General features: G+C 40.6%; 1 protein-coding gene across 2 annotated transcripts; it reads right to left on the bottom strand.

Moving 5' to 3' along the window:
* Positions 1-9097: 9097 nt before the first annotated feature.
* HDC (histidine decarboxylase) lies at positions 9098-22433 on the bottom strand. 2 transcript variants are annotated; one of them, XM_065075871.1, is made up of 13 exons: positions 20373-22433; positions 19781-19938; positions 18782-18954; positions 17608-17721; positions 16137-16259; positions 15173-15307; positions 14080-14223; positions 13762-13828; positions 12783-12945; positions 12586-12676; positions 11570-11668; positions 10819-10920; positions 9098-10638 (listed from the first exon to the last, which is right to left on the bottom strand). In XM_065075871.1, exons 2-13 carry the CDS (start codon positions 19806-19808, stop codon positions 9877-9879), a joined length of 2001 nt encoding a protein of 666 aa, XP_064931943.1. In that variant the 5' UTR covers positions 19809-19938; positions 20373-22433; the 3' UTR covers positions 9098-9876. The 2 variants fall into 2 exon arrangements, with proteins under 2 accessions (XP_064931943.1, XP_064931942.1); XM_065075870.1 differs by having other exon boundaries at positions 18782-22433.
* Between the last annotated feature and the right edge of the window lie 89 nt (positions 22434-22522).

Here is a 22522-nt window from a genome sequence, read left to right as displayed (position 1 = left end):
CCCAATTGATAGAATGTATTGCAACACCTTGAAAGCTGAGGAGTCCTGGGGACAGCAGGGTGACCATGAGCCAGCACTGGGCCCTTGTGGCCAGGAAGCCAATGGTACCTGGGGTGGGTTAGAAGGGGGTGGTCAGTAGGTCAGAAAGGTTCTCCTGGCCCTCTGCTCTGCCCTGGGGAGACCACACCTGGAATATTGTGTCCAGTTGTGGCCCCTCAGTTCCAGCAGGACAGGGAACTGCTGGAGAGAGTCCAGCGCAGGGCAACAAAGATGCTGAAGGGAGTGAAGCATCTCCCGTGTGAGGAAAGGCTGAGGGAGCTGGGGCTCTGGAGCTGGACAAGAGGAGACTGAGGGGTGACCTCATTCATGTTTACAGATATCTAAAGGGTGAGTGTCAGGAGGATGGAGCCAGGCACTTCTTGGTGACAACCAGTGATAGGACAAGGGGTGATGGGTCTAAACTGGAACACAAGAGGTTCCACTTAAATCTGAGAAGAAACTTCTTCATGGTGAGGGTGGCAGAGCCTGGCCCAGGCTGCCCAGGGGGGTTGTGGAGTCTCCTTCTGTGCAGACATTCCAACCCGCCTGGACACCTTCCTGTGTAACCTCATCTGGGTGTTCCTGCTCCATGGGGGGATTGCACTGGATGAGCTTTCCAGGTCCCTTCCAACCACTGACATTCTGGGATCCTGTGATTCTGTGAGTTCACTACCCAAAACCTTGATAATTATTTTCAAAATTATGTGCTGATCTAGTACAGTTATTTTCTTCCACTGCAAACCACACCTCAGTACAGAATTTTAACTTGAAACAGGAACTTCACATTGCTGCTATCTGGTCTATAATGATTAAATAGCAAGTCTGGGTTTGTTTGTTTTTTTTCAATGGGGGTCCATGCATTTTTTGTAATATTCTATCCATCATTTCTGAGTGATATAAGGTGCTTTGCAGGTTTATATAAAACCATTTCATTCTGATAACTAGGCAATCCATTTAAAGCAATGTGCTTCCAGTTAATGAAGAACATTCTGGCCCAACAGCATTAGAGAATAAGATATTAAATTAAGTGGTAAGATTCTAGCTTAAAACCACAGCATTATAAAAAGCGTGCAGTAGAGAGAAGTTATCCTTGGCAACAAGACCTGCGTTAGTGAAGATCAAAGTATAAACTCAGATATGTTTTAGGACAATATCTGGTCCCAGCCTCACGTATCTTTTTCTCTAACACATATCTATTGAAGAAACAGAAGTCCCAAGGCATGATACTACTGTTTAAATGTGAATTTCCATCTGCGCAGGAACTGAGGTCCTGCTTTTCAGAGCACACATTGTTGTTTAGATTTGTGGTGTAGCAACAGGCCTGAAGCACTTGAGGGCCGTGACGTTTAAGGTTAAGGAAGAGCCTACCCTTTCCTACCAGTATTTCCGCTATATTACTGATTAAAACTACTTGGTATGGCATATCTGGTGTGAGCTGATCTTATTATTTACATATATTCAACAGATTTTACTGCTTCTTTTACTTTACTTACAGAAACTTAGCCTGTTCACCAATACAAATGTCAGAGGCCTCAGTTCCTTGTAGTGCCTTATCAAGCTGGTAAAATTCCAACAGCCTACACCCACAAGAGAACTTGGCACAGCAAATCTTATCTGTTAGCTAGCAGAAACAACATGGAAGGATCCAATGTGCTTCTTAGAAAGCAAGTTTCAGACTTGCTGAGGTTCAGAAGTCTGGACTGTTTCAGCTGGGGAGAACAAATGCACCTCAAAATGTTAAAATTACTTTTTCTTCTCTAAGCTCATAATTTTGTTGCCAACTCTGAACTCTAAAAACAGTCCAAATCTTTTGTTGCACATAATTAAAACAATTTATTTATTCTAACATATTTAACTTGTGACCTATAATAAGAGCTGAAAATCAATGTACTGTTTTCAAAGGCCTTTGAAAGATATTTCCAATTTAATTAAATAATATAAGTTCTTGGTTTATCTTTCTTCACACTCAAAAGAAGCATATAATTAGATTTAATCCCTTATCTAACCGAACAATCCACATATGTGAAATGGCAGGAAATTTTTTCTTCCTAATTCCAGCTTCATCCAACCTGATTTATTCTCTGAATTTGCTGACAAATTATACATTGCTTCTGCCTATTTGATCCTTTATAGTTATTGATGGAGCTTCCCCCAAATGCTAATTGTGGGTATTTCTTTGAAGATTTCTGTTCTTCCTCGTCAGGACCTCTTCACTGTGGGACACACTCCATCAGACTGAATGCAACCTGCTACGATGGAGTTTTGACTATAGAATGAAACTCTTCTTCCTATGAGTACAAGAACTAAGTAAAACCGATTTCCTCTGTTTTTGTGCAATTCATATGGTAAATGATAAATCATAATCATAAGCTACATGTTATTTACCACCAGCAGGGATCAGAATTTATAAGGAACCTCCACTGTGTGGATACACTGGTACCTAATGGCTCTGCAACCCTTCTGCTAGCTGGGGCACTTAAGGAGTCTTTTTATTCCTATCCAGCTAGCTATTATCACAGAACTTGTAGGAACTTAATACCTTTGAGACCTATGACCCTTTCTCAAATTTGTCTGAAAGTAGCCAAGAGGTTCAAGTTACAGGGAGGGGAAGGAGAGAACAGACATAGACATATATGCACATACACAACCCACAGTTATATAGCCTTATGTTCTTAGGAAGCAAGAGTATAACCTTCCTCATCTTTAAGAAATCAAAATACAAACTTCTCCTGTTTGAAAGCAGATGACCTATGTAGATGTTTTCTATATGAAACTTAGCAATAGATCAAATTTTTTTAAGGTGGTTAGCACACTGGTATGATTCAATTCTTGGTGTACTATTCTATTTATGCAAACATCGCTCTTCATATCTTTCAGTTAAAATGTCTTCAAAAATTCATTGCAAAATGCAATCACACCACATAATCAAAATGCATTTCAACAAAATGCATTTCAACAAAATGCATTTCAAAAGAACATATAAATATTAATAAGTATTGCACTAAATTTCAAACATGTCTGATAATTTAGGAAATAATTCCTTTTTTGGGAACCAGGTAGCTGGAATACTGGAAAGGTGTAGAGAAACACAGTTATGTATCCTAACCCAAAACAAGGCTCAGCAACTGAGCTAAGGAAACAACAGTATATGTAGTAGAGGTGCATGTATGTGAAGGGCAGGACATCGGCCAGAGAGGAGATAGAAGTTAAAATTGAAAGAGCAAACACAGTGCCAGAAATCTGGTGAGATAACCGTTAGACAAAACTTTGGCTTAGAAGTCAAAAAAGTGTTTGGAACTTCAAGCAAATAAAATAGTCCTTGTTGACTCAATCCATCTGATTTCAGGAAGACAGGACTTTCCACTGTCCTTCTGGCAGTTCACTAACCACGTTACATCGTGGAAATGACTGATGTAGTATTTATCTTCCAAACAGAGCTTGCAGAAATGCACATTTTGACCAGCTACACTGTATGTGCACATAAACATGAGCACCGACATACATATAAATATCTGTTTTAATTTTAGATGTCTTGTTTCTATTATAGAAAGGTGACGGAGCTGAAGAAGGGTCTATGAAGGCATGGGATTTGGTGATCGTAATCCATGACATTTACACTCTGTCATTTCCAGAAGCAGTGCAGTGCTGACTACAGAAAAATGCAGGAGGTTCATGCAGCAAAAGGCACATCACTTGGGGGGATAGATTTCATTCAGAACAGTATTTCCATGTATACAGTAACATGATCTGCCAACATTTTCTAGGGTCAGTGCTGTGACAATACTTTCTGTCAGGGCTGCCAAGTGAACTTCGTGGCTCTAGGACATTTGAAATTTCTTGAATCTCAAATAGGTGGTCTTGTCACATAGCCTGTTGCACATTAGTTTTTAAAATTTGAAAACTGCTTCACATCTTTCTTGAAGAAAATGTATAGAAATTATTAACGTAAACTTGTGCGTTTGAAGTAACAACTGCATCCAGTTTTTTTCTCACTCCCACTGGAGTTAAAATTGCAGCCATATCACATTATACATCTGAACAACACTTTCAAAAATGCTGGTTCCTTTAACCATTGTGTGAGTAGCAACTGCAAGTAAGCTACTTGCCTCCTAATGTGAAGGGGTTTTGCATGATTTTTTGTGGCAATGCTCAGCATTTGTTCTACTTGTTCTGTCTCTTGGAAAAGACAGGAAACTTTGGCTCTCCAATAACCTCTTATCCATCCCAAGCTTCCAGGGGAGGACGACCCAACGTGTCAAAGTTATTAGGCCTCTATCTACTTTAGGGAGAAATGCTGCAAAACTCAGCTTTCCTCTGCTCCTCCTTTCTACACTGAGCTAAAGAATGTCTTCAAGAGACCCCCTGACAAGAGGAATAAGCCACAGAACCTCAGTCACCCCGTGCAGTTTCTTGAGCTTTTGAATATTCCCTTTAACAGACAAGCAATTACTCAGTTACTCTTTTCTAGCAAATGCATGCAGTTTATTCCTGTGAAAGAGGCTGGACTACCCTTAGACTAAACTAAATGGCAGATCTTGTCTGTTTAATTTGCTGCTGCTGCTCCGTAAATAAGGCTCTGAGAATAAAGCTTCTTCCCACCCCCTTCTTCACAGAAAACACAGTTCTTTGATAAGCACATTCCATCACTTGATGCTCTTATTGGCAGCATCTACGAATGCTGCTCATACTGTAATGCCTCTGAGTATAGGCTTGCCTCGATGGTAGGATAGTAACAAACTATACAAGTAGGGTTTGATTTGAGTGTCTCCTTCAGAGGATGTCATAAATTTATTGTGAGCTTTATGCTTTATCTGATTCAAGCCTAGAGTTAGTAGTTCAAAAACAACACTGGATTTGGACACATGGATGTCATTTACTCTTGCATCACAAATACAAAAAAATGGCAAAGGCAAAATTTGGTGGAAAGGAGTAATTTTAAATTCTGCTGAGGTCAAGGCTCAGCTAAGCTTTCTGCTTTGTTCTTACCCTTTCATCTCCCCTTGGCCACTTCCGTTCTTGACAAATAACAAGCCCTCAGCAGAGAGGAGGGAGCAAGTCACTTCCTTGCAATGACTGGCATACCAGTACTAACCTATCTGAACACTGAACTTCTGCTGGCATGGCTCTGGAATGAGCTCGGCTGTGCATCTGTAATGAACTGACAGAATTTGAAATCTACATATGGGATGGAATCATTTTCTCGACTCCATGAAAGAGAACTGAGCAAGGTTCCCGCTTGGAGTTTCTGTATTAGAAAATGAGATAATTCTCAAGCTTTGACAGCTCCCTTCCTTGATCTTACAGAGTACATCTATTCTGATGTATCCCAACCATGTCCACCCAAGGAAGATGAGGATGGGCTCAGTGCCAATAATCTAGTTATCACCCAGCACCAGGAATCTCTCACATATCACTGTAGAATATTACCCTTTTCTTCCTAGAATTTAATACCAGTTGCTTCTAACACCTCTGCGAAAGAAAGATGAGTCTCACTGTGATTCAGACAGCTTCACCTAGAATTTCTTTGGCTTGTCATAAATGAGCAGAGAGCGAAGTCTAGGCAGTTCAAGTGGTTCAAGCATATGCCAGAGCATATACTTCACTGACCTTCATCTCCTGAACCTCTGCCAGACAGGGAGGACAAAAACCGAATGGCTTGAACTGAGCCATGAGTAGTTTCAGTGATTTATCTCTGCATAGACTATGAACTTGGTTCTTACATTTACAGAAATTGCTTTGCTTGGTTAATAGACACCTTGCAACCCGCACAGAAGTGGGAAAAGAACAGAAGGAGGATTTGAGATTTAGCATGTAGGGAAGGGAGATCAAGCTGTTGCTTATTATCTCCATTCCCTCCTCTGTATTGGTCCTAATATGGTTGGCACTAATCCTAATGTGCACTGGTACTAATATGATCCCCTTGATGAGCCAGTTCTAGTCAGTCAGCCAGCAGAGAACTCACCCAGCAAAATACAGTTTTCTGCTGGGTTAGTGAGCTGCATTCATCACTGAAGTGTCAGAAGAGCACTGGCGCTGGAGCAAGGGAGGCTGTAGAGCTAGGATGCCACACAAGAAGGAAAGGGAAACTGAATCACTCCTTTTGGCACAACCAATGAATTAGATCAAGTCAGACTGTCTCAATTGATTGCAAGCTTACATAAATACCGTGCTAACACTGCAAATAAACCTGTAATAGCAACTGGAGTAGCTGTGAATTTGACAACGGGACAGAAAGGCATTTGAAACATGAAACTGAATACCGAGGATTTCAGTTTAGCAATCCTGAAAAATACTCAGTTGGGACTTTGAGTGGGAAAGGTCAGGTGAAACAGGTAAGAAAAGAACAAACCCAGCTGACCTGTTACACAGGTTCACCAAAGCCACAAGTCATCCACTCTGAATCCCATCTCCCTGCCATTCATCAGTAATTAGGTAAGTGTTGTTTTGTGGTGTGATTATTGTCACTTGAGCTAGCTAGAACACAGCATGCTGCCTTGTACCATTACAGTGAGGTCTGCCATCAAACCATAAAACAATAGAAAATAGAAAAGAGAGGATGCTGTCTGCACAGAAAATGCGCAGCCTGGAGCATCCTATGGTTATCCAGCATAAGGAGTGCAGGGCTTTCCCATGCTCACTGTCCACACACCTTCCACTTATCCAACACTACAGTGAGCTTGAGTCCCAGTTTAAAACTTCCAGTCACTTGTTACCCTCTGGTGACACCCTGTGGATCAAAGCCAAGTATCTGCCTGCTGGCAAACCCTGCAAAGCCTCGAGTCTCTGAACCTGCGGAGTGGAAGTCTCTTTCCTAAGTCTAAGGAGCTCCACAGCATCTGACAAAGTTTAGCTTTTCTTCATTTTTCCTTCAGGTCATGAAGGCAGAACAGGAATGGCATGTGTTTGACTAAAGAAAAACTGTGAATTTAATGGAGAAAGTACTTACAGACATGTTAACACTCACCTTCCAAACTACGTGTTTTATAAGGATTAAGGTAAATTAGTGTTGCTAAGTACCTTTTAGTATGTCCATCTGCATTGTGTTTTCACACTTTTCTCTGAGGACTATGCACTTTCTAGTTCCTCCAGCAACTCTCAACAAGGCTTTTTTGTCTCTCACTTGCTCTTCTCATTTACCCATATGAAAGTAGAACTGCGCCCAGATATTTCAGTTCAGCCTGAAAAACAACAAGTTGCGTGAGCAGTTAAAGGATACCTGGCACATTTTAGCATGTAAAATCAGGAAGATTTCTTAGTGGGAAATACATTTCCTGCTGGATTCCTTCAGCGCAGTAACACAGCTGTGTTCTCAGTTCACTGTAGCTCCCTCTACAGACTTTTCTGTGCAAAATGAAGATCCCCACATAAACAAAAGCTTGCAAGAGAGCTGTCTTTTGCAAGGGAAGCCTTAGAATTTTATCCTACCTGTAAATAAATAGCCAAATTCTAAACTGAAGTTGAACTTGAATGAGGAAAATGTTGCAAGAATGTAACTTTTACTGTACTTCTCAAGTTAATTATTCAAAATAAATGTCGCTTGAGAAAGGATGTGTAGTTACTGAGGTGATTCAAGACAGCTAATCAGCATGCCTAATTACTTAACTTTTGAATTAAACATACGAAACAGCCGACCCATCAAGCAGTGGTTTGTCTTGCCTAGTCTCCAACTGCCTTTTTCTGTACTCTTCTGAGAAAAACTCTGCATCTGAGAACACAATCATCTTCTGGATAAAACCCTTGATGCTGGCTGAAAGCTGAAAACTAGTATTTTCCTGCCTCATTTAAATAGATTAGTAACATAAGCCTTTCAATTATTTTTCTGAGGCCACAGCACTCCTTACATTCAGAGTAATTACTGGTCCACATATTCCACAGTCCAGTTATTATCTGAGGAATACAGATAGTTTAGGCCTCTATTAGTAAGGCTTCAACTTCTGTGCTGTATGGATCTTCTTTAAATGTGATTCCTTTAAATTTAGGAAATCTAATCTATTCCACACCATTACATGCTGACATTGATTAGCAGAGATCTAATTTTGTTTCGTAGAGTGCCATTGAACTTAGAGCAACTTTTTAAAATACAACTAGTGGAGGAGGGTTTCAATCCAGCAGTCACCAAAGATCGACTGTATCTCCTGGGGGATGATGACAGACTGTATGTACAAATGACCCAGGACATTTATAATTCAGTAAAAAATCATGATTTCAAATTGCACATCAAAAAAATCTGTATAACATTCAGATTTTAAAGTATCTGTTATTCTAACCTTGCCAGGAAATCCTATTTATTAATATTAGCAGCTATCAGTAGCTGAAATTCAGTGTAAACGTGAGATTGTTTTGATAAGGCAGAACTTTTCCAACTCTGCTTTGTCTCTTAGCCTGGCTTCTCCTCTCCTTCATTCCCGCTGTGTATGGATGTATTGTTAATGCCGGGAATGTTAAGACCGTGCACCTAAGCATGTGAAAATCGGTACAATGTAAGATGTCTTTATGCACATACATTTATATTCATATTAAAGGGTAATCCACTGCATTAGTAAAAATTACATCCCTGAATCAAAACACAAAACTCACTAAATTAGAACTTAGTCTCAAATGAACTAACCAAAGGAGTCTGTATTAGATGCTTACATTGCAGCAGAGATGCCCTCTTATTTTTCACGCACCAAAGAATACATACAAAGAATGAGAACAATTCGTAAGAACTAAGGGGTATTTTCCTTCAGGTACAAATGTAGCAATGGCAGGTCAGATGCTTCACAATGAAGTGTGGCTTAGATTTCCCTAGGATTTAAAAAAAAGGCAAATAATGTTACAGAATTGAATAAAATAGATCTGTTTTTACTGGGAGGGGTTAGCGGGACCAATTTTGCTGCTCTTTTTAACACATGTACCACACTGAGTTTAGTTGATTTAGAAAGGTATGGAAATTGTTCTGATTAACCAGATTTTTGTGTAACTTGAGAATCGTTGTACTGGGTTAGCCTGGAGGTCCATCTGGCCGAGGACGCTGTGTTCAAGATGGGGTGATTGTAGGTGTCTGAAAACGACTGTGATTCTTGAAAAATATGTAAATCATTTGTCCATTGTAGCAATGTCTCTGTGCTGCATAGAGACCGTTTCTTATGTAACATCCTTTAGTTCTGTGATGAGAAAGGATAGAATATCATTCCTACTCTCTTTGTCGTGCATTTGTGTTGTACGGACCTTAGGTAATGCTGAGAAAGGCCACGCATGCTCAGCAAGGGAAACATGCTTGCGTGAAGCCTCCTGTGCACTGTAACCGATCAGCACAGATGGAATGGTAGGGCTGCTGTGTTTCTAAACTCTGGGTGTTTTAAAATTCCCCTAATAAAGCAAAATCTCTTAGAGAGCTTACACCCTTTTCTTTGCACAGCTCAGAACTGATGTTGGCATTGACTACACATACAGATCCTCAGTCTAGAGAGTTTAAATCAAGCTATTAAAAAAAAATATATTCATGGTGCAAATAGAGAACTAAATTGTTTATCACATACTGAGGCCAGCATATTTGTCAAAGTGGTTTTAGCTTACCAGCTAGAAACTGTCCATTACCAGGAATGATAAGGCCGAAATCAGCATTTTCCTTACCACAGGCTACAAACCAGAGAGTTTCATGTTACGTGCCTACAAGATTTATTTGACATTTTAATATATAAATACACGAGGTTTCCACCAGTAAAAGCACAGGAATTTCCACAGTGATCATTGCCACTGCTTACATATTGAACAAAATAACACGTAGTATTGCATATGAATAAGCAAACTTTGGTTCTCTTTCTACCTGGAGACGTCATAAGGACCAGACTCTCGTTAAACAATGGCTTGCAGAGGACAACAAGGCAGCTGAAGGCCACACTGAATGCTACACTCCGGAAAGCTTGGGACACTGTAGAACTTAATTAGTTTTTTGAAGGCACTTTTTTTGAACATCATCACCTCTTCAGGCAGCCTGGAAAGAATTTTGGCATTTGCACGGGACTCCTTCTTGTCAGTGGCTGCTGCTTTGGGGTTACATTGCTCAAGACTGCCAGTCATTGGCACACTGTTGCAGCTAAGGGAACGTGCTGTCTTTTTCTTGCCTTGAACTGATAAATAACTAAATAAAAAAGAGGTTAACTTGTTTTTGGTAACATCTTGGACATCTTCTGGAAAACAGTCATCTAGAGGATCCCCTTGACCTTTCACTTGTTGACTAATCACACACATACTGGGACTCTCTGCTAACTTCTTAGGCTGAACTTCTGTTTTTCTGGAAGGTATTTTGTGTTTCCCTTCATCTAGATAAAGCTGAGAAGCATTACTAATGGCATCAGAACTAGGCTTAACTATCATATTAGGGATTCTTGCCCCAGCACCAGAATTGATGCAGTGCAGCCCGTAATTCTGGCTAACGATCTGTGCTGCAGTGTGTTGAATGATGTTCCAGTCTTGCAGAATATCTTCCCTGGTTGTGAACTGAGATGTTACAGTAAAGCGAATGATGAACTTGTCATGAATGGTTGCTGGAATAAGGAAGAGCTTGCCAGAACTGCTTAGTTCTTTCAGGAGTTTTTCTGTCAGCCAGTTGGGACCCTGTTTGAATAAGAAAAAAAATACCATAGTCAGAATTTCCAGTGACATCCAAACGTCTCCGTGAGAACTTCAGCATTACAAATTCTTACATGAAAGTTTATTCACAGTTCTTAAAGTCTGGGGAGAGATCAGCTGTGGTCAATTCATTCCAAAAAGGCATGCAAAAGGCCCAATCTTTACCTTTAGACGAAATACAACCAGTCCAAGATGTCTCTTGGCAGGAATTTCAAAAAGTGGGTCACTCCTAACCAAGGATTCAAAGAATTTGGCTGTTTCAGTACCCTATAATTAAAGAAAAAAGTAGTTACGCTTTGGTTCATCACAACTCACTGTAAGACACTAAATTAAGTGGTTAAAAAGAATTTCCTTCCTTACTAAAACACATCATTCCAATGCATGAATGACAGCAAACAGAGTAACAACAACAAAGCTAAGAATTTTAAAGTCTGTCTCTATTTGCCCAAACCCTTGACAATGAACAAGAGCAACTGGACTATATATAGGAATTTTCTAGAAGATGGTTTGAAAACAGAATGTGCCTTCTCTTGTGGCAACGGTTGTTCCACAATATGATCACTTGTATTTACACTCCAGCAAAGACTTAGACCTGTAAATTTTCACAGCGATGGGTTCAGCCATCCATCAGAACTCGCCTCCCAAACAGCTGCCACTATGCCTCAAAGGAAGCTCAGTAATGTGCAGAAGGCATTGACTTATCGATTCACTTTCCATCGCCTATTGCTTCCAAGAAGAGTACAGGAAATGTTTTGTCTACACAGTCAATCTTTACAGATTACTTGAGAGCAAACCAGCATGCACTTAGTGTCCACATGCAAGCTCTGTTACTCATCTCTGCATCACTTAATTTATTAAACTCAGCTACCGATAAACAAACATAATACATTGATGTCCGCATCGTCAAAGCACATACATGTCGGACATGAGCTTGAAGCTTTTTCACCCCAAATGATCGAATCACGAACCACAGCTTCAAAGAACGAAATCGACGACTCAGTGGAATTTGCCAGTGCTGTCGAAACACAAGAGTGTACCAGTGAGTGCAAAACCAGCAGAAGGTGCGTCCCCCGAGCTGCTACGGCTGCCGCTTCACACTCAGCTCTGTTGACACAAATGATTTCCTATGACTATGTTTTCCCAAACCAACTATAAAGAGCGAGGGTTGATCCAGAGGTAGACTCTTCCACAGGAAGTAACAGCTACTGCATAAAAGAGTGACAAAACATGTAAAAGAATACTTCTAGGGAGCAACACGATCACATGCAGGGTCCTATTTAACCACAAGAGGGACCCAGATACATTTTTTCGCCCTCTATGCTCACACACTAGTGAAAAGCACTATTCATTTCAAGAAAACAATTATCTTTTCAGGACTAGGGTGAGATCATTGCAGAAACAATTGGCAGTGAATATTCTTTTGTTTTACTGTACTGGAATCTGCTGTAAGATGGCTACGAAGTGAAATGCCTCTTAGGTCTCCTATGAATACTTTAATCTGAAGAAAAATGTAATTCATTCTACTGCTCTTTCAGAGCATGGTATTTAGGTTGCTTACTCTTTTACTCTTTTATTACATATCAGAGACACAAAAAAAACAGACAAAATGCCACCAGGAGGAATTACTTCAGCAATGCAATGGAAGAAATGACCCTTCTAACTAAAAAGTCAAGGCTGGATCCCCATCTGTGTAAAAATCTTAAGTACTTCAATATCTAGCTCTGAAAGCAATTTTATGATTATTTTTTGTAACCAGGGCTCACTTCAAAGTTCTATTATTTAATCTGCATTAGGATTTCAGTATAACTGATTTTATGCTTTTATGTAATAAGACCAGCTATAAGTTAAGCACACTGCAGAGTATGAGGCATTTCACAATCTGTCTCAACATTTTATAGGCAACTTAAAATATCACCTCAAATAACAACTCACCATGAAATCAACAGCAGCTCCTGAGTTGGGATGTCTGAGGTAGACAGGGTTAACACTGAAGGTTTGATGTAACTTGTATTTATCCTTAACCCTGTAAATTGTAGAATGAATTGTATTTAGCAAATAATTGTGCAGAGAAAGACTTTGCAATTTGCATGTTATCTGTCCTTTTGGTGTTGTGTTTTGCCTTTACTCACCAAAATCCGGTGCAGTCAAAATGGACCATCATCCATTTAGAAGGGTTAAAAGTAAAGGAATCTGCATATTCAATTCCATCCAAGAACAATCGGAACTCAGGACATACAAATGCTGTTCCTGCATATGCAGCATCAATATGAAGCCAGAGTCCCTCAGCATCGCCTGTTGGAATTGAAATTGTTGTTATGCGAGGGACATAAGTAGTCAAAGTACACACTTATTCTCCCTTCTCTGAAAATTAGGCTCATGTTTTTGCAGGAGGTAGACAGGCTGACAACAAAATAGCGAGCAAGACCAACAACTGGCAATCTAGTTTTATTCTAAGCCGTGGGTCTAGAACCCCAAAATACAGAATAATGCTGAAATCAGAAGGCCGCTACAACAAAGTTCACTGCTCCATATTTCCTATGAGTGAGGCTTTTTAACATTTGATTTCTCTCACTTGCCTTTTTACTGAGTTATATTCCCCAGTACAACTCAGTTGCACAAAGACATGGTGGCAAGCAAGAAAGACCTAGAGATAGAAGCCACACTCTGACACATAAGAGAAAGTGCCACAGGTCTTCAGCAGCTATTTGTCAGAATTTATGCTGGAATAGAATCTGCAACCATGTCGAATTTACTTATTGAACTGGTGGCTACAAAGGATGCCCTAACAAACACTACCTTCAAAACTAGGTTAAATATTTATCCATCCTACAACAGCACTGCACTCTGTACTGTGCAGTCTGTGTTCCCTGAATAACCACATTAAAGATTTATCAGTTGGCAAATTTCATCCATCTTGAACAGAATGTATATTGACCTCCTAATCCAAATCTTACAGAAATCACTGCACAGTCTTGAGCTGACTCCACCGATCTTGGATGCACATCTGAAAAACTCATGTTTCTACTCTCCTTGGTTTTGGCATGAAAAATTCTCATACCATCCTTTCTGTGCTATCATGGTCTAAAACCAGGAAAAACAGACACTTACAAATTGGACCCAGCTCTGAGAGATTGTCAAAAGCACAGACACCTGTTGTACCCAAAGTTGCACAAACCTAGAAGAAAACAAACCTGTTAAGATGGCATTTTTTTTAATAAAGGGATATAGCATTTTAAAAGTGGAGAGCTATCATAGACAGTCAAAAGGATATTGAATTTTTTTGTCCAATAAAATATAAGTTCTTTTACACACTTTAACCTTCAGCTGATGTATTTTAACACAGTAAGAAATGTTTCAGATGTAATTTTATGATGACATTATGAGTAAAAGACTACGTCAACACCCCAACCAGAAAGCTGAACATACAAAGACTGGCACTAGGCCTTTCTTTCTGTCTTCTGCAATGGCTTTCTTCAAAGTTTCACCTCTGAGGGAAAAGTTCTCATCCACAGGCAGAAATTTCATCTTCACAAGAGCAATCAAGCCAGCCTTCTCTACAGAAGAATGTGCCTTTAAAAAAAAGAAAAACAATAAGAAAGCAAGCTCTGAGGTTGAACAGATGGGATAACTTATGGCCTTATAAAAGACAGTGGTTGCGAGAAAAGCAGAGATAAGGCCCCCATTATAATCCATATGAATACAAGTCTGAAAGTTTCTTCTTGGTGAATAACTAAAATAAATAATACACTGTACTTCAAATGAATGCATATGCTCCATTTATTTGGGTACTGGTCTCTTAAACGTAATTAATAGGCATCCTCACCTTGAGTTTGGAGGGACATTTATCAAAACTCACATCTTAAATGAGCCTCTAGAAATGAGTGAGCCTCAGTTAATTCCCTCCTCCCTGCCATAAGAAGATAAAAAAGCCTAAAGTGTGCCTACTTCTGGGCTGGGGTAGACCAAAACCCCACACAAGAAAAAACCTCTGTAGTTTTACTAACAGGGAATCAGCATGAGTGTCTGTCCTGGTGCAGTCCTCACAGGGGAATATGATGGCTCAGCTCAGGAGGACATGACAGGTTTGCAGGCACAGCACTGTGTAGATGTCTCCTCCAAGAACAAGCTCAGGGGCCTGGAGTGGAGACCACAACCATGAGCGGCACTGAGGTAACGTCCTGAGGTGCCTACCTCCAAGTGGAAGAAGGCTGTGAAGAAACCAGAGCCAAAGCAGCATGAGATCAGCACCTAGTCACTAGAGTGAGGCTTTGTGAAAAACAGGAAGGAAGGGCAGAAATGAGTGATGTGAAACAGTCTCTTGAGAACTGCTGGGACCCTGCAAAACCTCATCTCACACTGATTTCGTTTCCCCACCTGCAAAAGGCGACATTAGAGAGATTTGTCCATGCTTGTGAGGCGTTTCTGTTTTCCTCTTGGTACAGGAATGTGAGTTCACATTGTGTGGTCTGGGTGAGACAGCAGAAGCAAATCGGTTTTCTTTGTAACCATAAGAACGTACCTGATCAGATGCGTACGCAACGAGGCGAGAATTGAGTGAGGACTCATCAGTGTCTGGCTCAGAAATCTTCATTTCCAGAATTTTGTTTTTCCGTGCTGCTAGCAGCGCAACCAGCGTCGATTCGCTCACAGTGCTCTGCAGAGACATTGATCATTTATTGCAACATATTACTACTTTATTGCTATTTTTGTCAGGGATTTACTGAAATCATTGCAGTGCTCAGCTGCCCACTCCTGTGTTATTTCTACTCCTGCTTTTCTGGGATGCAGCAGAAAGTCACAAGCTGATGAGCAGCTCTCCAGGACAGCAACATAAAACAAAGCCTTTTAACTGCTGTATATTTTTAATGTGCAGCACTGAGCTGGGGGAGTAAATAAATCACATTTTCCTTCTGTTCTTCTACAGCTAAACTGGACTATCTCCCATAAAAATTGCAAACCTGAGAAAAGCTCCTTATAACAACGCAGAGCTTCAGCACTGATTTCAGGGGATACTTGCTTAGGCCTTATGAAAGGAGGTAAAGGTTCAGGCCTTGACCTTGCAAATGTCAGAGACACAAAATAGACATGAGAAAAAGGAAAAATAATGTTTTGCGTGGCTAAGGGTTGCTGGCAGAAGGACAGTGACAAGAATTCCTTCTCTAACAATGTAAGGATCACTTTACTGAATAATTTGGTGATGTGAAACAGGCTGGAGAAACCAAATGTGACTCATTTATCCTCAGTAAGGCTACAACAGTACCTGCTCCTCAATCATAACACAATAAGGACTAAAAGCAATAGCAATTCTCATTCTATACTCATATTTAATACTAAAATTGGGAAAGTAATATAAAATTGGAATTTGTCTGTATTCAGACCTATAGAGCAAATCTTGGTTTTGCCTCTAGGAAAACTGTCACCCAAAGGGAAATTCACTTGAGTGAAAGCAAAATGTTGATGAGGCCACCTGTGATCTCCCCTACCTGTAATACTCCTCCGCCCACACTGTCGGGATGGTGGTGCAGGAATTTATCTGGAAGGCCCAGCATTTTAGCCATCCAATCCATCACATTCATCTCCAGTTCTGTACAGGCTGGACTGGACGCCTAGAAAAAATCAAAGAGAATCAGATTGCAACTCGTCCTGCAAACACAGTAGGAGTATAACCCTTGGATTTAAACCACATATCACCTTTTAATTAATAGCTATTACCACTTTTTAATTGCCTTGAGAGAAATCTCACCTAGATGCAACAAAGGCAGATGACAAACTTTGTAGCATTGGATATATAAGCAGCTAACTGTGTAATACTATGGCTCATACCTAACAGGACACAACGCTATTGAAATAAAAAATATGTTGTTTAGCGAGTTCTGTAATCCAGATCTCCATGTCAAGGTTGCAGTGGAGGGAGAGCTCCAGGTATCCTGCTCATTACCAGTTGGAACATCAAATACAGAGATTCTCAACCTCCTCGAAATGCTCTCTCCAGCTTACCAGCATCACCTCAGTGTTAAGCTTCTAAACTATCAATAATTTTAGAGTCCTTAAAAAGGAAATCACAATGAGCTATTATTTAAGACAAAACCGTGGAACTGCAATTCACCACACAAGTACGGTGCTCTTGATCCCGAAAGAGAAAGGCAGCAATCTGTCGTCCAACTGAGAGCTAGAGAGGTTTTCTGAACAGCAGCAAAAAAACAAAGATGAAAACTGTTCTGCAATGTTCAGCTTGCTACTTAGGAAAGAATCTGTTTACATTGCAAACTTAACAGAAATCTATCAAAACTCGATCGAGGGCGTGGAAATGGATGTTTCTGTGTATGCAGTGGTACAACTACGTGGAGACCATAGCCATCAATTTCTTACAGGTTTATGAGCTTCTACAGCTTTCTTACATAGAGACTGATACCTAAAAATCTGGGCAACTTCACCACTGGGGAGAATATCGGCTTCAGAATGCTGCTGTGGTACACAGAGGCATAACCAAGTAGTGCTGTGTAGCTGCTGCAGATACTCTGGGACAAGCCAACAAACAATTATTTTCAGAAGAAAAAAAATAGGAACTGCATTCTCTCAAAGGAGCAGGAGAAGTGGAATGGAGCCCATCTGAGCCTGCAGCCAGGGGTGGTGGCTGCTCTACTGCCTGCAGCGCTTGTGTAACAGTCTTGCCACCGAGACTGGGCGACAGGGAACAATGTTCACAGTGGGATATGCCAAGAATTAGAAAATAGACATTTCCAGTGGTGTATTTTCCTGACCTCTTACTACTAGGTAATGTTTGCTCTTTTATATTCTACTTATTTATTTCTACAAGTGACATTTTGCATTTATGCAAATGACATTCAATTGCTTTAAGTAATTATACTGATTCACAGAACAAGAAAGAATGACTATGCTCCTGCATAATACGCACAGGAAAATAATATCAAAAACAAACAAACAAAGAATTACCCATGTGAATCCCAAGCAGTTAATTGCATCAGCCAACATATCTCCAAGGAGCGAAGGCCAGGAAGTAAGAGCTGGGAAGTAGGCATGCATGTGTGGGCTTTGCCAATGGACTACCTGGAACAAAATTATCTACAAGTTAAGTCTAGAAGTGTCACAAAATTCTGCACGAGATGTAGTCATTAGCATCTGTTTAAAGCGATGCAAAAGGATCACAGCAACATAATACGTGCAATTATAGATCTGCTCGCAGAAAGCTACAGAGATACTATCAACAGAAGTGCAGCACTAGCAAATGATAACACTGTGTCGTTATTAGATAAATTCCAAATTATAGCAAAAGCATTTATCTGAATTAAACAGGCAGACAAAGATTCTGAACAGGAAAGAATGGTCTCTTGAATATTGCACAGAGTCAGAAATATTTATCAAAATATTTATCTTTATATGGGAAATCCTTGCCACAAAGTTGCTCTCGCTCATTTTGTCAAACAACACTTTGCCTTTAGCTACACCCAGCAATTTACAATTATATAGGCCTCCTTTATACACCTGAAGGAGCTTCTACGTGGGACACCAGCGCAAGCATGCTTCATGTGAATACGTCTCCTACATCACACCAAGTTTCTGCCAACATCTATAAGGAAAATTTTAAAACAGACTTTGAAACAGCTTCTTACATGAAATATTTAATTAGGTAATATGAACTCCCTTAGCAGAATCTGCAGTATTTTTGTACAATGGGAAGTAGACCTTTACATTCAAAGAGGAGACAAGTCCTACATGTACATGACCTTGGGCAAGAGATGCTTCACCTTCCTGTACCTGAGTTTCCACATCTCTGACATTGAGATGCAATTCAGCAGGTGGAAAGGCCTTGTAAAGCTAAATTCAGCAGTGTCAGAAAACCATCGCTTCCCCCTAAGCAAACATGAGTTATTCTTAATGCACAAAATACTTCAAAACTACAACCAGCGTGTCCCCTAAAATGGTAGTTAGGAACACGACAGTAACCTCCAGAATCCTTCTGTGGACGCAATATCTACATGACTTATTCTACATTTTGGGTGATTTTATTTAGATAAACGTTCTGCAGAACCTGTGCATTCCCAGGATGCGGTGTTCACCCCAGGTAGTAATGGCTTTTTCCTCCCATGATTATACTTTTTTTTCTTACCCCAGGCATAATAATCTTCTCTATATCTCCAAAGATGTTGTCCCAGCTGTCTGGGTCCATTGGGGCAGAATCCGGCAACTGGGCTCTCATGTAACCTGGCTGCACATCAGGAGTCACCCGTCTCTCTCTCACATTGCTCAGGTACTGGCAAATATAATCCACCATCTCTTTCCCTGGAAGAGGCAAAGCAGCGCTTTGAGTTGCCACTGCGGGGAAAACCAAGAGCACTTCACACATCTGTCATTAGCATCAGAGGGAGCTTGGAATACAGCTCCCCGGACAGCCACAGGGACCAGCTGTCCTACACCCTGCGTGTCCCATCTAACAATGTAGAGACACGGCTTCTAGAACAGGCTTCATGGGGACAAAACAGCTTCACAGGGTTATTTCAGCGTCATCATTGAATAGTTCAAAGGTACCTCTAAAATACAATCATGGTACAAGTAGAGTTTGATTACTGAGAGGACAGACATTTTCTTGCTTACAAATTAACTGAAACTGCATTTCATGGAAATAAAATTTTCATAATGCCTCACGTTTCCCTGTCATTACAACATACCCCTTTTGCATCCTCTGAAAACAGCTTCACAGCTCTATGCCTAAAAAGCGGAGAAAAAGTAATCTCCTCCTGTCTTGAACTAAAGCATGTTCCCCATGTCCAGAACTGTGCCGGTATCACTGAAGTTTCATGGTGTCAGCCAGAGAAGAGCCACTGTGCATAATCCCTTAGCACAAGTTTATTCAGAATCATAGTTTTGCGGTTTTCCCGCAGTATTTTACATGTAAGACCAAAAAGCCTAAGCCATCCACTGACTCTAAATCCATTAATTTAAACTCAGCTGTGGGACACATTTTTGTATCAGCACCAGCAGATCTGTCTCACGGACATGTGTGCAAATAAAGAGTATGCAGCCCATTTCTGGGTACCACTCCCAGCCCTACAACAGTTGTTCTCCGCGAGCAAATTCTACCTGTTTCCAAGAGCAGAGGATCACTCACCTCTCCGTCTGTACTCCTCAGGCTCCATACTGGTTCCTTCTAAAAGCACCTCTTCAAATCTGGGCCACCACCTTTCAGGAGCTGTGGGCAGTTTGGTCTGGTGCCCTGCTAGCTGCTTCACCCTTTATAGTTCCCTTTATCTCTCAGACTCACGCATTCTGGAAAAGGTTTAACGTAGGCAGGTTATTGGTGAGTGTTTATCTAACTCCTCCCAACTGGGGGCTCTTGCACTCTCTCATATGATTTCATCTGTGCTCTTTTGATGTGTAAGACGCTGTATGTCTAAGAGGAGCTGCCTCTGTTTGAAAACGGGAAAGGGTTAGCACAATCTTTCGGAAGTCTCACAGCAATCCATGTCATGAATATATGACATTAACATCAGACTTGTGGGTCAGAAAAGGCTCAAGAGCTTCCAAAACCAAATAAAGGCAGTCATGTTACCCCAGCACGATGAACTACTGCACTAGCAGTAGTCATTGAAACAAGGCACCAGCACGTAACAAATTTGATACTACAAACAGGGACTCTTTTCTCTTATTTTCTTTCCCCCCACAAGAATTGTAGGACTGAGTTTCCCAAGAACAGAGCATACCTGCATCCCCACAAGTCTTCAGTCCCTGTGCTGCGAGTTCCTTGCTGCTAGAAGCGCTGCAACTATTGCCAATTCCAGAACTGCAATCTGGAGCGATGATCCTCTTTGTTGATTTCCTGCACTTCCAGATCAGACCAGGTTATACTGAAGGGTAATGTTCCTTCAGTGGTATCACCCTAGATTGCTGAGCTGGGAAAACACTTCTTTTCCCCCACTGTGCTTGCTTTTTTTGCACGGGATGCACAAGCACTGGGATTTGGCCTTCTACCTCCAGAATTCCTACTAGTTCTCCATCTGAATTGGTTTTGGTTTGGGAGAAGAGCCAGGTAGATTCCCCCTTATTCCAGTTCTCAGACATGAACACGCATCCTGACCTGTCCTTGGCAGCACAACCTTTGACACTGTACTCAACACTGAGCACTTACAATCTTCACCAGAAGGAACTCACATGCTCTACACTGATACCAGGCAGCCCTGGGGAAAGAGACACATAGGACTTACGGACTAAGCATCAGAAGGAGAAATTATTACATAGTACAAGACATGTTTGCCCTATTCTGCTTCACCCTGGGCTCCTGCTGAGGGCTGGCCCTGCTGGAGATGGGCAGAGCCTTACCCTGAGACACGTTTCTCTGTTCTCATCACACAGAACACAACTGGCTGTCAGAACAGCTTTGATTTTCTGCCTCAGGGAATATAATGCAGCCTAAACGCTTTCATTATTCTAGGAAGTTGTTAAGTCTTTCTCCACTGCACACTTTCTACAGAAGAGTGTGAAAAACTTTCCTAGTTTCTGCTGTGATTAGATACTTGAGAAAGAGCTGTTTCATAGATATGACAAAGATGCTCCGATACATGTACATCAGATTAATATACCGAAATAAAAAACGGCATTGAGGGAAGTGCAAGTAGTGCAGAAAAAAACATATTAGATGCATATTCATCTGCTTTATCTCGCATTTCTCTGGAAATATTGGGGGAAAAAATAACCAGCTGCCCTCTACACTTAATGTCAATTTATGAACCTCTCTTGGCTTTACTGTAAATGTCAAAAAAGGGAACAAGGAAGTTGAGAAGGGACGGGCATCAACCACAGGACCAACTCAAAAAGAGCTCAGAATTCTCAAAAACTGTGATTCTAGCTCATTACAAGTAACCCATACATCAATATATGGACATCTATTCAAAGAAAGCTGGTAGCTAATTACATTTATGATTCCAATTTGGAACAGCAAATAAGGAGCAATACTTTTAACAATGTTTCCAGAGCTAAACTACACAATAAATATTCCATGTGACATAAACCCTACGCCTTCGCTCAAAGCTGATAGTTTCATCATGTCCGTCTCTCGTTCTGTGCAGAAGAGAACAAACAGCAGGTCCTGTTCGGAACTAGAATAAGAGAGGTGATAATGAATTACAGGTAGGGTAAATATTGCTGTCGATAAATACATTTTTGTTATAGCTACCTTGCACTTGGAAGGATTTTGTTACACACAACGAGGAATAGAATATTTGCTCACAGGAAGCAGAATGAATAGAAAAGGTTCTTTTCATTGTTCGCTACAGTCTGTGCCGTCAAACCCGTGGGAAATTCCCCATTTGGATGTGAACGTGACCACTATCACCACTCACACTAACGCTGAAATTCTTATCGTTATTAAGAGTTCACAGAGATTCAACTGTAGTTAAGTTTGTGGGATGTGAGGACACAAACATTACTTTGATCACACAATAATTCAATTGGAGCAGCGCCTAACCAGCACATTTAAAATGACTAACTGGTTCCTGCATTCACTAGTGACATAACAGATGGTTTCTGGGGAAAAAAAATGGCAATTTCCAGTTAGTCACTGCACAAGACTTGCTTCAAGCAAGATTTTCCACTTTTTTTGGTTATCTTTTGGTTATTTTTAAGGTCAAATTTGCCAACTCGGTTCAATTTTTCCCATTTTATACCAATACTAGGATATTAAGATTTTTTCCTAATTGCCAATTCTATAAACTCAAGTCAAAGTTTGAAAACCTAAGATTTTACAGCATATTGTATAATGCAATTCCCCACTCCCCCCTCCTACCTTCGAAGGCCATTCTAAGCCTAAAACTGTTTTTTCATATTTTTTGAAAGCCTAACACAGCACAGCTTTGAC

The sequence above is a fragment of the Columba livia genome, chromosome 11 (genome assembly GCF_036013475.1).
Source record: "Columba livia isolate bColLiv1 breed racing homer chromosome 11, bColLiv1.pat.W.v2, whole genome shotgun sequence".
NCBI lineage: Eukaryota > Metazoa > Chordata > Aves > Columbiformes > Columbidae > Columba > Columba livia.
Note: the sequence above shows the minus strand (reverse complement) of the source record. Positions and strands in the feature narration are given on the sequence as shown.

Excerpts from the sequence above, each read along its gene's own strand:
- HDC (XM_065075870.1), bottom strand. The coding sequence starts at position 19,018 with ATGTGTGAAGTGCTCTTGGTTTTCCCCGCAGTGGCAACTCAAAGCGCT. Across the intron at positions 17,722-18,781 it reads AGAAGATTATTATGCCTGGG|GTAGTCCATTGGCAAAGCCC; the intron begins GTAAGAAAAAAA and ends ATTTTGTTCCAG. Across the intron at positions 14,224-15,172 it reads TTGCGTACGCATCTGATCAG|GCACATTCTTCTGTAGAGAA; the intron begins GTACGTTCTTAT and ends TTTTTTTTAAAG.